Raw genomic sequence first — 13,298 nt, forward strand, 5'->3', positions numbered from 1 at the left:
ATATTTGCGAAGACATGACCGACAAGCTTCCTTACGAAATCAGAATCACCAGTCTTGTTCTTTTGGCTAGCGTTTGTACAATGCGAAATAGGTGGAGAGGGCTGCAGACGCTCCGTCATTCCAACAAGGTCGCCTACTACAGCAGAAGTCAGGAGTGCCCCATCTTCATCCCTCTGATGTACGGTTGAGGAGAACAGGAAGCGTGATGAAGGGGCACTTGCACAGTATTTGAAGGCGTTCGAGGGCACAATGAGACGGCTACTTTGTTACAATAATACCATGACTCCGATGGGTCCACTGCTTCATGGCTCCAGTTCGCTATTCTGTCTGTGCTGATTGTCAAGTTTTCTTTCCGCATTGGCATCTACGCCCGGCTGAATCCCTGGGGAGTTCCAGGTGTTTCCCTCTATGGAAGCGTACGTTAGTACAGAGACAGGCCGGGAGTACTTCAGGAGATGTGTATCGATCTCCTCGGCGGTGCACACTGATGCAGCATAGAATACTGAATGCAATGTAGCGAAACTGAGCATTGAAAATTTTTGAGCCTGCGTGCACATGCAACAATTCAGGGACTGATAGGCACCCTGACTCGCTCCTCAGTGGTCCAAATTAGGCCGCAAGTCGCTCATCCTGCAGGACCAGCATCATCTTTTGCTTTTGGCAGAGGGTAAGGAAGAGTTTTGCTTGAGAAAATTTTACCCAGCAGCCGAAGGTCGGCGTCGTGGAGCTATCCAACCAGCTTTGGCGGGCACGCCACCTACTGAGAGGCCGTCGGAGAAGCACCGCAGTTCCAGCTTTGGGGTTGGTCGGTGCTCGTTGACGACTCACATTCTCACCCCGCAAAATATTTTGTCTCTTTGCTGCATGATGCATGAAAAAATTGTTATCAGGGAGCCACCCTACGATAAATTCTCTCGCATTGCATGAGATACGGAGTCCTTGAGGCGGGCCCTTTTACATCGACATCTGCTGTTGTCTTCCTCTCTACGTGCTCTCCTCTCTTGCTCGACCACCTCAATCCCCTCTTTCCGGCATTCCTGCGATCACCAACCTACGCTTTCTCCCCCGTTGTTTAACAGCTGCCGCATGATCTGAAGCACGATGTCGGCAATTGGTGCAGCTGCTGCGCGAGCAGTGACCCGAGCAGCGGCTCCTTCAGTCCGTCCCCGAACCTCTCGAGCTCTCCGTCTGGCTAGATCGACTCCTACTCCCCTTGCCGCACATCAACTCAACTCCCGGCGAGCATACTCGTCTCCCTCTGCTTCCAACCCCTCCACAAGAGCGACCGTGGTCCAATTGCTCAGTAACATTGGCTCAAAGAGAGAGGTTGCTCAATACCTGTCACACTTCACCTCGGTCTCTTCTCAGCAATTCGCTGTGATCAAGGTTGGTGGAGCTATCTTGACTGAGCACCTTCAGACTCTCTCCTCGGCGCTTGCATTCTTGAACCACGTTGGTCTCTACCCAATTGTCGTTCACGGTGCCGGACCACAATTGAATAAGATTCTAGAAGACTCTGGGGTGGAACCACAATTTGAAGATGGCATTCGAGTCACAGATCCAAAGACGTTGGGTATCGCACGCGCCCTGTTCCTGGAGGAAAACCTGCGTCTAGTTGAAGAGCTTGAGCGCCTAGGTGTCCGCGCAAGACCGATCACTTCAGGCGTGTTCACGGCAGATTACCTCGACAAAGAGAAATATAACCTCGTTGGCAAGATCAACCATGTCGACAAGAAACCCATCGAGGCTGCCATCCAGGCGGGCTGTCTCCCTATTCTCACCTCAATGGCCGAGTCCAAGGACGGACAGATCCTGAATGTTAACGCGGACGTCGCTGCAGGTGAGCTCGCGAGAGCAATTCAACCACTGAAAATTGTCTATCTTTCTGAAAAAGGTGGGTTGTTTAATGGAGACACCAAGGAAAAGATCTCGGCGATCAACCTGGACGAGGAGTATGACCATCTCATGACGCAGTGGTGGGTTAGACACGGCACCCGGCTGAAGATCAAGGAGATGAAAGAGCTTCTCATGGATCTGCCGCGCTCCTCTAGCGTTGCTATCATTCACCCTGCAGACCTGCAGAAAGAGCTGTTCACCGACTCAGGAGCTGGTACTTTGATCCGCCGAGGCAACAAAGTCCACATCAACACATCTATCGATCAATTCAAGGATATTGAGCAGCTCAAACAGGTGCTCATCCGAGATCGCGCCGGTCTTGATGCCAAAGCGATTGTTGATCGATATGTCAAGGGCTTGGAATCGCGAGAATTCCGTGCCTACTTTGATGAACCTATGGAAGCTTTTGGAATCGTCCTGCCACCCAGTGGTGACACAACGCTCGCTCATTTGGCTACGTTGACCATCACCAAGAACGGTTGGCTAACAAATGTTGCTGACAACATCTTTGTTGCGATTAAGAAGGATTTTCCCAAGTTGATGTGGACTGTCAAGGAAGACGACGAGAACCTGACGTGGTTCTTCGACAAGGCCGACGGTAGTCTCTCGAAGGACGGCGAAGTTCTCTTCTGGTACGGCTTGGAGACGAGCGACGAAGTCAAGGACTTGATGGTCGAGTTCACCAAACATGGACGACAGATGTTTGGTGATATCAACCTCGAGTCTAAGCTTCAACGTGCTGCGAGAGATAGAGCTGCGCAGAACTCGGGCAGCAACACTGCGAAGATGCCGGCGCAGCAGAGAGCATTTTCAACTCAAGCGAACCCTCTACGCGCATCGCGGCAAGCCAGATACGTCACCAAGCCTGCCCTCTCTGTCCGCTCATACTCTACCACAAACCCCAACCCTCCACTTGGCTCCAAGAACAGCTCCAACAGCAAGCCCTCGAGGGTTGCACTGATCGGAGCCAGAGGTTATACTGGCAAAGCTCTGGTAGACCTTCTCAACCGTCATCCTAACATGGATCTGCGACATGTATCATCACGAGAGCTCGCGGGACAGAAGTTGAAGGGTTACAACAAGCGTGATATCACCTACGAGAACCTGAGTGTTGAAGACGTCCGAAACATGGAGGAAGAAGGTGCTGTTGATTGTTGGGTCATGGCTCTTCCCAATGGCGTGTGCAAGCCATTCGTCGACGCTATTGATCAAGTTGGAAAGAACAGTGTCATCATTGATCTAAGTGCGGATTACAGATTCGATCCTGCTTGGACCTATGGTCTTCCCGAATTGGTAGATCGCTCTGCGATTGCCAAAGCTACCCGAATTGCCAATCCTGGATGCTATGCTACAGCTGCTCAACTTGGCATTGCTCCTTTGGTTCCATATCTTGGTGGTCAGCCTACTGTCTTTGGTGTCTCTGGCTATTCCGGTGCGGGTACCAAACCCAGCCCAAAGAACGATGTGAACAACTTGACGGACAACATCATTGCCTACAGCTTGACGGATCACATCCACGAACGGGAAATCTCTGCACAACTCGGCACTCCAGTGGGCTTCATTCCTCATGTTGCTGTTTGGTTCCAAGGTATCCACCACACTATCAACATTCCTTTGAAGGAGGAGATGAAGTCACGTGATATCAGAACGTTGTACCAAGATCGTTACGCTGGCGAGAAGCTCCTGAAGATCATTGGTGAGGCTCCTTCGGTCAAGAACATTGCACATCGTCATGGTGTTGAAGTTGGTGGCTTCGCTGTCCACTCCAGTGGGAAGCGGGTGGTTATTTGTGCCACCATTGACAATTTGCTCAAGGGTGCTGCGACGCAATGTCTTCGTAAGTCTACCACCGTTCCCTTGCCTCACAAAATAACTAACGCGTGGCGCAGAAAATATGAATCTGGCATTAGGCTATGGTGAGTATGAGGGAATCCCCTTGGAGTAGTACAATCAAAACCAGCATGGATTGGGCGCTTCAGAGTACTGCCTCTGTTATTTCACCGAGTCAAGGTCTCTTTGAGTTTGGAGGAGATCAGGCGTATTGAAAAGTTTTTATGATTCTTTACAGACTAGAGAGGTTCGAGCTTTGAGAAGATGGAAGACCTTTGTCCTCTCTGCATATACTTGGTGTGTCACTGGCCTCTTGGACGGGAGGGATGCAAAAAGTGATGCATCCAGCCTCAAGGCGCCTATTAGATGACGAGATGGATTGAAATGAATATACTTGCTTGGAAATGGGATGAGCGAGGAAGGGTGTTGTGGTTGCCGACCTTTGAAGCAGTGTTAAAAGGCGAGAAGAATGAACTACGACCAGTCTACTAAATTTCTTTTCGGTACCGTTGTCTCTCTTGCGTTGCGGCCAATTTGGTTCAGGTGAGGTTGTTGTGAAGCCCTTTTGTCCAGGCACCTTCCTTTCTCTCTTCGTTTACTGATACCGCCCCGACTCTTCCGCATTTCACGGGCCTGTTTGTCTACGCGCCTGTTCCTCGATTACATTGTTGTGTTTCAATCCCTTTGTTGCTCATCTTTGCAGCGGGCGAAGTTTCGGCAGCACACAGTTGTACCTGGTACTCAGGCGGACTGTAGGCAACGATGTTCTATAGCCACGAAGGTGCGTCTTCTGACCAGAACCACCCATCATCTTGCTAATACCTAGGTCTGCAGTTCTCACGAGCCCTCAGCATGGCGTTGCAACCATTTGGCTTGTGGCAACACTGGGTCAAAAGTCCAATCTGAAGAAAGTGACGCGACGAGCCATTCTCGAGGTTGATCTTCCCAAGGCATGCAAGACCATCACCGAGCCCGAGTTGCCAATGGCTTTGCGGTTGCAGGGCAGCCTGCTGTATGTCCTTCCTTACTCAGCAATCTTGACTTGATGATGCTGATCTCTACCGCAGCTTCGGCGTTTCACGCGTGTTCTCGCAACAATGCGGATACGTTTTGACGGACGTCACGAGTCTGTGGGACAAGATGAGAGGTACGGAACAGATCTTCAAAGAGATGGAAGTCGATCCGGAAGTTGGCAAGACTAGGTAACGAACGATTGAGCTTGCAACAAGGTCAGGCTGACAGACAATCATAGACCTGAACAGCTCAATATCTCCGAGGATCCGCTTTTCCTTCCTGACCTTCACCTCAATTTCGATCTGTCAGCCTTCGGATTCGGATTCACTTCGGATGACTTCTCTGCATTCAGTTTCTCATCTCCTCGTTCTCTACCCTCGAGCCAGTCTAGTCTGCCAATCAACGAAGAAGAGGAGGACCCTCAAGCTGAAGCTGGCATCGACATACCTTCCTATGGCACACCATCGGGGTCTGGTGGGTATGGTGGGTTCGAAGTTGCAGCAGGCACTAGCTTAGCTGGAAGGTCAGGAACTAATGCCGGACACACACCTTCGGTCTTTGACAATGAGCCCGTCGTCCTTGAAGATGACGTCTTCGACGTCGGAGACGATGGTGCGCTCCTCCCAGTGGGTGAGGCTGATCAAGACCCAGACCTCGCAGCTGCCGACACAGAGCAAAGTGCATTACACACCGACGGAGACGCAATGGAAGGTATAGAGCAACAGGCGGAGGTAGCAGAGATTGAAGGCCCTCAGCAAAGTATGCTCGTCGATGATCATGGTGTCTACTTTGGCGACGATGAACCAGCAATGCAGACATTAGAAGCACCAGTCACACCACAGCCTGCGGATCCCGAAGAGCGCCGGTCCGAACGTGCTGACTCGTCCGCACATCCCACTGAGGAGTCACCGGAAACAGCAGAGGCGCCCCAGCGACGTGTGCGTCAAGCAAAGGCCATCAGACCTGACCAGCGGACCGAGTTGAGCAATCGAGAGTTGACTGAGTGGAATCAGAATTACCTTACAAACATGGCGGCCGCTCTGACAGTCAAGCGGAACCAGATTTCGCACTTCGAAGCAAAGAAGAATGCCGAGTTCTTCATCCTGCATCAAGGCATCGGAAACATTGCGTCGAAATTTGGCGATGATAAGAACCCTCATCCACTAGCCATCTTCAGTGGTCAGTCACTTTGGGAACTATTGAGAGGCGTCCCTGCTGGCACAAAACGATCCCATAGTGGTTCGTCAGTTGGCGACAATGAGAATGAGGATGGCAGACGTGTCAGGACCAGAACAGTATCTCAGGAAGAAGTCGCTCGTGGTGAAGACGGTGATCAGTACATGGTTGGCGACGACGACGGCTTGATCCAAGGAGATGACATCAATATTGAGAGCGAGGTCGGTCGGGCCGCGCCGCCATCCCTACCAGACCATTCTTCAGGCATGCCCTGGAACACCTCTGCAATTCGTCACAGCTCGGCTCAGCCATTAGGAAGTGGAGTCGTACCGAGACTGAGTTCCAGCGTTGGTGGTCTTGCTGGTGGTATGGAACTGGGGCCCCCTTCCAGCATTGGAAGGCGTCGGTCTCGTCTCATGTCCGCAAGCCCGTTGCTAGGTAGAGGTCTATCATTTTCCAGGGCCGGCAGTCAAGAGCCTTCGCTATTGACGGGTAACGAAGATGAGTTTGCTGATCTGGACGAGCAACTCGGTCTTGACACGGATGCTGACTTCGAGCTGTACGGCCCTTCTGCCGCGGTTGACACGCAGACGGCTGCCCAGAGTCAATGGGTCGCCGCGACGCTAGAGAACGAAGCGTACAATTTCTTGAACTTTGTGGACACCAAGATACAAGAAAAGCGTGGAGCCGAGGACGCGGAGGACGAAGGTGTTCCACAGGATGCTACAATGGTCACCTTCGCGGAGCTCCTACCACCAGAGGTGAATTCGCAGGCCGTCGGTGCACAAGGGTTTCTCCACGTTCTTGCTCTTGCTACGAAAGGCTTACTCGAGGTGCACCAAGCAGAGTCGTTTGGACCGATTGAGATTGCTGTTGTCAATCATTAATTGTGGGATATGGTGAATATGGATTACTGTGAAAAGTCTTAGGTGAGAGTCATCTGCGGAGAGTTCCCGTACAGTTAACCCAACGAGTGTCGTCGATGTTGTGCGCTGAAACCTTGTGCACTACGCATGCGAGATGTTGTGGATGACGTCGCATATGTGTGGCACGAAGAAGGCTGGGACGACGTGGCAGCGTTGAGCACGATTGCTGAGACCGGGAGAGCTTAATGCCGGCAGTAGGGCTTGATCCATACTAATTGCTGATTTTCAACCCTGTTTTTCCTTGAAACCTTGACCGTTAGATTTGCAGGTTTGAACGAAGATTCTTGTTGTTTCATCGTCGTATGTTGTGGCGCAGGCATAGGGCTACGAATCGTCTGTGGCGCGCGAGCATCCAGCCACGCCTGGCTTCCTGGATAGCCGGTTCTGGATGCAGCTGACAAGTTGGATAGTATGCCCACCTTGCAAGCATCACATGGCAGAGGGCACTGGCCATGTGACGATGTACGGGGACGATGTTCGCAGTATTTGATCATGACTGATGCTGAATACACAGCCTCTCCAGTGCCTTTTCTGTGACGGAAACTTTCTGTGCCCAAGAGATCCAGACAGCGGGTAGCCTTGTTTTAGCGGACGATCTGGTGCCCAGCCATGCAGCATCGATACGCGAATCAAGAGGTTGTGCCTGATGCTTGTCCGTGGCGCCGTGCCGCAAAGGTTGACACCAGCCACCCCGACCGAAGAAGCCTGTTCCTGTATTGGCCATGCGCCCATAGTACCCATTGGCAAACCTGTCATGTGTTTGAAGTTTTCAGCTGAACAGAACACAGGAAATGGGTCAAGTTGAATACATAGTATCATGTTAGATTGCCCCAGGCACCATTTCGAGGCTTACGAGATGAAGCCGCAAGCGAGCCGGGAGGGGCTCCCGGGGGCAGAGTCTCCTGCATGGTTATTGGTTTGGGCGGTTGCGCACTAGGGTTCCTGCCAAAGTCGGCTAGAGAAGCCCCCAGGACGTTGTTCCTCCCACACCCACGAGCAAGAGTCAACCTGCGGTCCGAACTGAACTCACTTTCTGGACCACACATCAACAGTGCCGACAAGACCTGTTATGGTATGACGGCACTGCGACAACAATATTCTTTTCGAGAGCCAGCCGGTTCTGCATCGTTGATTGTCATTTCCTCACAGCTGCCCGCCAGCTGCGCTCGAGCTGTTTGTTCCTTTCTTTGACTCGGTAATGTCTGCAACCGAACAATGACTACCATTGAGATTGTGACTTTGAACTCAACGTAAAAGCGGCTCACTCGCTTCCTTCGTCCTTCCGCATACGGACTCATCCAGAACGGCGACAAAAGCAACGGCGGTGCAGTCGGATTGATCCGATCTGTCTGCTGACCTCTGCCTGCAATCATGGCTAGCAATCAATATCGCCAACAATGGCAGCAAGGTCCGACTCAGGTACAACAACCGTACCAGTACGATCGCAGGAATGATCAAATGCAGTGGCAAGAGAATGGGCGTGGTCAAGGCGCATATAAAGAGGAATACCAACGGTACAATGAAGCACCCAAAAGTCGCAATGGGTACGGGCCTGGTCCTGCACCGGCGCCGGCGCCAATAAATCATGATCAGCAAGGACAGTGGCAGAACCAGAGCCAATACCCACAAGGTGGCTACCAGGATCAATATAATGACAACGAAAATGGCTATGCCAACGGAGAGCCCTACTACGAGCAACCTCCTCCTCCTCCTTCCGATCGCACATATCATTACGACGAACGGTATCGTACCAATGGTCACAGCAGACCAGCGCCAGAACAACATCCTTCAAGCCACTCGGATGGACAGAGACCGCCGCGAGACCAGAGGTCTGGACCCCCCAACCCACAAAAGAGATCGAAACGTGAGTACTACCTGGACATACATGATGACATACTGATTTTGATATAGCACGTGAGCGTGAACGTATCCTGGCTCAACCAACATCACCGAAGAGTCTGGCATGGGACAACCCATTCGGTGCTTTCCCTGCTAAGAATAAGAAGCATGGTGAAACTCACCGGCATGCTAGCCTGGATGCTGAACTCAACAATCTGAACCTTGATCGCCCTGCCAGCGACGAGTCGCGACCGCATACTTCTCATGGTCACCGCAGGAAAGAGCCGCCTGCGCCCTTGCCCTTATCTGACACAACACACAATCAGCGTCCTGGACTGGGAATTGCTCAGGAATCTTTCCAAACAACTCCTCCGCACATGGTTCGACCTCCGCCTCGGCAGGATTCTCAATTGTCGTCTGGGCGTGGTCAACAGGACCTCCAAACATCTCCCCCAAACGATCCTCGTCCATTCCCAAGGCAGGATCATCAAGCGCCTCCTGGGCGTGGTCAGCGGGACCCCCAAATGGCTCCTACTGACATGGTCCGTCCTCCGCCTCGGCAAGATTCTCAAACGAGCAGTGGGCGCGTTCCTGCAGACAATTATCGTCCGCCGCCGTCCAGACCGCAGGACAATACTCCGAACTCCCCCAGACGGATTCGTCACTCGCCTCCTCAGCGTGGCCAGCAGGATTTCCAAACAGCTCCTCCAGATATGAGTCGCCCTCCACCACGACAGGAGTATGCACCACCACCAGGACGTGTCCAGCAGGGCCCCCAAACACCTCCTCTAGACATGGGGCGTCCTCCGCCACGACAAGATTCTCAAGTACCTAATGGTAGTGGTCGTCAAGACATCCCAATGGCCCCTCCAACCATGGGTCGCCCTCCGCCCCAGCGGGATCATCAAGTGCCTCCTGCGCGCGTCCCTAAAGATCAATATCGTCAGCCACCATCTATACCGCAGGAGAGTATGCCAAGTTCGCCTATGCATCCGCCCAGACAAGAACCACGAAGGCCACCGCCCATGAACCAAGACCACAGCGGCTCTGGCTCATATGGAGGTATGAACGGTTATGACGATCAAGGTGCTTACGATGGAGGTAGAAACTACCCTCGCCAGGACAGTATCCCGAATTCACCTAGGCGCCCACCCAGACAGGACGTACGAGTATCACCACCAATGAATCAGGATCATGGTGGACCTGGGACATATGGCGGTTTCGACAATTATGATGCTCGAGTGCCGTATGATGGAGGTGGAAACTACCCGCCTCAAGCCAGACCACGCAATGACCACGCCACGCGCGACCAAGGCTACCCGCAAGATCATATGCCTCCTGCAAGAGTACCTGTTCCACCTACTGAATCACGGCAAAGACAGGCACCTCGGCCACCAGCGCCACAAGCTCGCCCACCTGCACTGGAACATTACGATGGAAGTTCATATCGAGCTGTGCCTAGTGCCGTGCACGGCAAGACGAGGAGCAATGAACTGCCAAACTTCGACGCTATACCAGCACAAGCAAACGAGAAGGCCGAATTTGACCAACAAGTCTATCAAAAGCCAACCTATCAAGTTCCAGGCGCATACCCTGGACAGATTAATACTGCTCAGAATGGCCAAGTTCCTGCGAATGAGATGAACTCTCCTTTGGCCGAATTCTCATTCGACATAGGTCCGACTCAAAAAAACAGGCCTCTGGACCGGCGGTCTCCTGAAAATCAGCAAGGACACCCCAATCAGAGGAATTATGATGCACGGGGAGCACCGGCAAACGGATATGGGGACATGCAACGACAGCAGCCACAGTATCCTCCTCGATCCGCAAGTAGGAATGGCATAAAGCCACCCATGGGAAATGTTCCAGCTATCCCGGTCGATACGCAAGGTTACCGTTCGTTTAGTGAGAGGCAATATCCTGCTCAAGGCCAATATCCTCCTAGGCCACATACAGCCAATGCACCACGTCCGCCACTACAGAACTATGATATGGGCAACCCATATGGCCAGAAGTTATCGCCAGAGATGCGCTCTGACTCGGCACCTGTCGGCCCAGGGCCACAAAATCAAGGATATAGCCAAAGCCCCGTTCAGCAATTCCGGCAGCCGTATGGTCAAGGACCAGCTCTGCGAAAACCGTCCCAAGACAATTATGCAGGTGGTCTTCCCCCTCCTAGGCAGATGTCACAGGACAATTACAACCCGGCAGCGCCTCGACCGGGCACGTCTTCTGCGCATCCAGTCCCTGTAAGACACTATGGAAACTCGAATGCCCCGGCCAACCCAGCCGCCGTCAACCCAGATGCATTGCCACCTCATCCGGAACCAGTTCGACCCAATGGCAGCAATGGCTATCCGCCGCAGCCCACAGCCCAACCTATCCAGAGAAAAGAGATAGCCGCTCTCGCTAACGGCGCAGCTGCACCACAGCTTACCGTTCAGGAGCTGAACAATCTCCGCGATCAGTACAGCAAAAAGCCGACCGATCAGGCGCTGGGACTGACTTTGGCCAAAAAGCTGGTGGAAGCTGCAAAGGTCTTGTCAGATGATGGTGGTAAAGCAGACGCCAAGACTACACAGAAGAATCGAGAACGGTACATTTTCGAAGCGCATAAATTGATCAAGAAGTTGGTGGCAACCAATTACCCCGAGGCCATGTTCTACCTTGCCGATTGTCATGGACAAGGGCTTCTGGGACTACCTGTGGATCCTAAGGAAGCTTTCCATCTGTATCAATCGGCGGCCAAAGTGGGTCATGCACCAAGCGCATATCGAGTGGCAGTTTGCTGCGAATTGGGATCTGAAGAAGGTGGCGGCACTAAACGAGACCCGCTAAAGGCCATGCAATGGTATAAACGAGCTGCGACGTTGGGAGACGCACCGGCCATGTACAAGATGGGCATGATCCTCCTGAAGGGTCTGCTTGGACAGCAGAAGAACCCAAGAGAAGCAGTGTCTTGGTTGAAGAGAGCGGCAGAACGGGCGGACAAAGACAACCCCCACGCTTTGCACGAACTGGGGTTGTTGTATGAGTCGGCAGCGTCTACGGATCATATTGTCAAGGACGAAAAGTATGCGTTGTCGCTTTTCCAACAAGCGGCGGATCTGGGTTACAAGTATTCACAATTTCGATTGGGATCGGCATTTGAGTATGGCTTGCTCGGTTGTCCGATTGACGCACGACAAAGTATCGCGTGGTACTCGAAGGCAGCGGCGCAAGGGGAACATCAATCCGAGTTGGCGCTTAGTGGATGGTATTTGACCGGATCGGAACCATTACTTCAACAGAGCGATACTGAGGCGTTTTTGTGGGCGAGAAAGGCTGCGAGTTCGGGACTTGCAAAAGCGGAGTATGCCATGGGATACTTTTATGAGGTTGGGATTGGTACGGCGGTGGATGTTGAGGAGGCGAAGCGGTGGTATTACCGGGCTGCCTGTGAGTATCTCTCCTTTACCTATTGCCGTCGATGACTGACTGACATGCTTCCAGCTCAATATTTCCCCAAGGCACGTGAACGATTGGAGGAGTTGAAAAAGGGTCAGAAGATGCAGAAGACGAGGGTTTCGAGATCGAATGTGAACCGGCAAAGTGATGGGGAGTGTTCAGTGATGTGATACTACATCTTACCTTACTTCGGGATGTCTGCGTGACGCGGGCTCACTTATTTCGATCTCTATCGGGGGGTTCGATCTAGACAGTACCATGGGCTGGGGATCACGGTGCGGTCTTCATCGTTTGACACTTCAACGGACATTATTGCAGACAAAGCTTTCTTTAAGAAGAAATTGACCCCAACCTCATGTTTGTCTTCTGACGATCATACAATCTGGTTTTGAAAAGTCACGAGGCTGGCTGACAGAAGTGTAGTTGTACTCGGATCTTTACTCCAGACCAGGCAGCCCAATATGAAGTCATGGCGGATGGTTGACACCATTCACAGGTCACGAGGTCTGTGCGATATCCGGCTGATCACGAATGATCCAATCAAACATCTTATAACGAAATTTTGTGGATTGGCTATATGGACGGATGGCTTCTCCATGGAAAGACGAATCTTCTAGCGCCTGGCGCTTGGACCGTTTGGACCGGCAATCATCAGCCGCCTCTTCGATCGACTTTTCTCTCACCAGGCACTCTAGGGTAGGCTTTTTCAGCCGCGGCTCTTTGACAAAGGAGAAAAGTGTACAAGAATAATATGAGATCATGAGAGGCGACACCGCGAATGGAGAAACAGCGAAAAAAAATAGGTGAGACAAAACACCAAACAGCCAAAACCCTTCGACACAGCCACTTGTGTTTCTGGTCTGTTCTACATCTCTTCGTGTCTGAGATATATCTTTGTACGACGAGTACAAATACCTTTCCGAAGGTTTGTGTCTGTGCCTGTGTCACGCGCTGATCTACATACTTTTATCCCGCCTGAACCTACGATTATCTACGATCTGATCCTTTTGATCTGCCACCATCGGTCTTTAGTACCACAGAAGAGCCTGTGACGTCTACACATTTCTGCGGCTTTATCATCTTTTCGGCTCGCCCCTTTGATCTCTATTCTCCACATCGAGTGTTCTTTCCATTTTGTTCTTCAGCCATTCTATAGCCACAGTCCTCTTT

At 52.0% G+C, this 13,298-nt stretch overlaps 2 protein-coding genes across 2 annotated transcripts; both read left to right on the top strand.

Annotated features, from left to right (window-relative positions):
* Positions 1-1,101: 1,101 nt before the first annotated feature.
* Positions 1,102-6,803, top strand: EDD37DRAFT_656118 (uncharacterized protein; the record flags this gene model as incomplete). The annotated part of the gene is made up of 6 exons (XM_062818807.1): positions 1,102-3,733; positions 3,786-3,812; positions 4,525-4,738; positions 4,794-4,928; positions 4,979-5,370; positions 5,392-6,803. 6 exons carry the CDS (start codon positions 1,102-1,104, stop codon positions 6,801-6,803), a joined length of 4,812 nt encoding a protein of 1,603 aa, XP_062672798.1.
* Positions 6,804-7,937: 1,134 nt separating this feature from the next.
* Positions 7,938-12,462, top strand: EDD37DRAFT_237814 (uncharacterized protein). The gene is made up of 3 exons (XM_062810572.1): positions 7,938-8,706; positions 8,754-12,119; positions 12,174-12,462. The coding sequence occupies exons 1-3, from the start codon at positions 8,214-8,216 to the stop codon at positions 12,296-12,298; spliced, it is 3,984 nt and encodes a 1,327-aa protein (XP_062672799.1). The 5' UTR covers positions 7,938-8,213; the 3' UTR covers positions 12,299-12,462.
* The last annotated feature ends 836 nt before the right edge of the window (positions 12,463-13,298 follow it).

Source organism: Exophiala viscosa (assembly GCF_022695815.1).
Source record: "Exophiala viscosa unplaced genomic scaffold EDD37scaffold_2, whole genome shotgun sequence".
Classification (NCBI taxonomy): domain Eukaryota; kingdom Fungi; phylum Ascomycota; class Eurotiomycetes; order Chaetothyriales; family Herpotrichiellaceae; genus Exophiala; species Exophiala viscosa.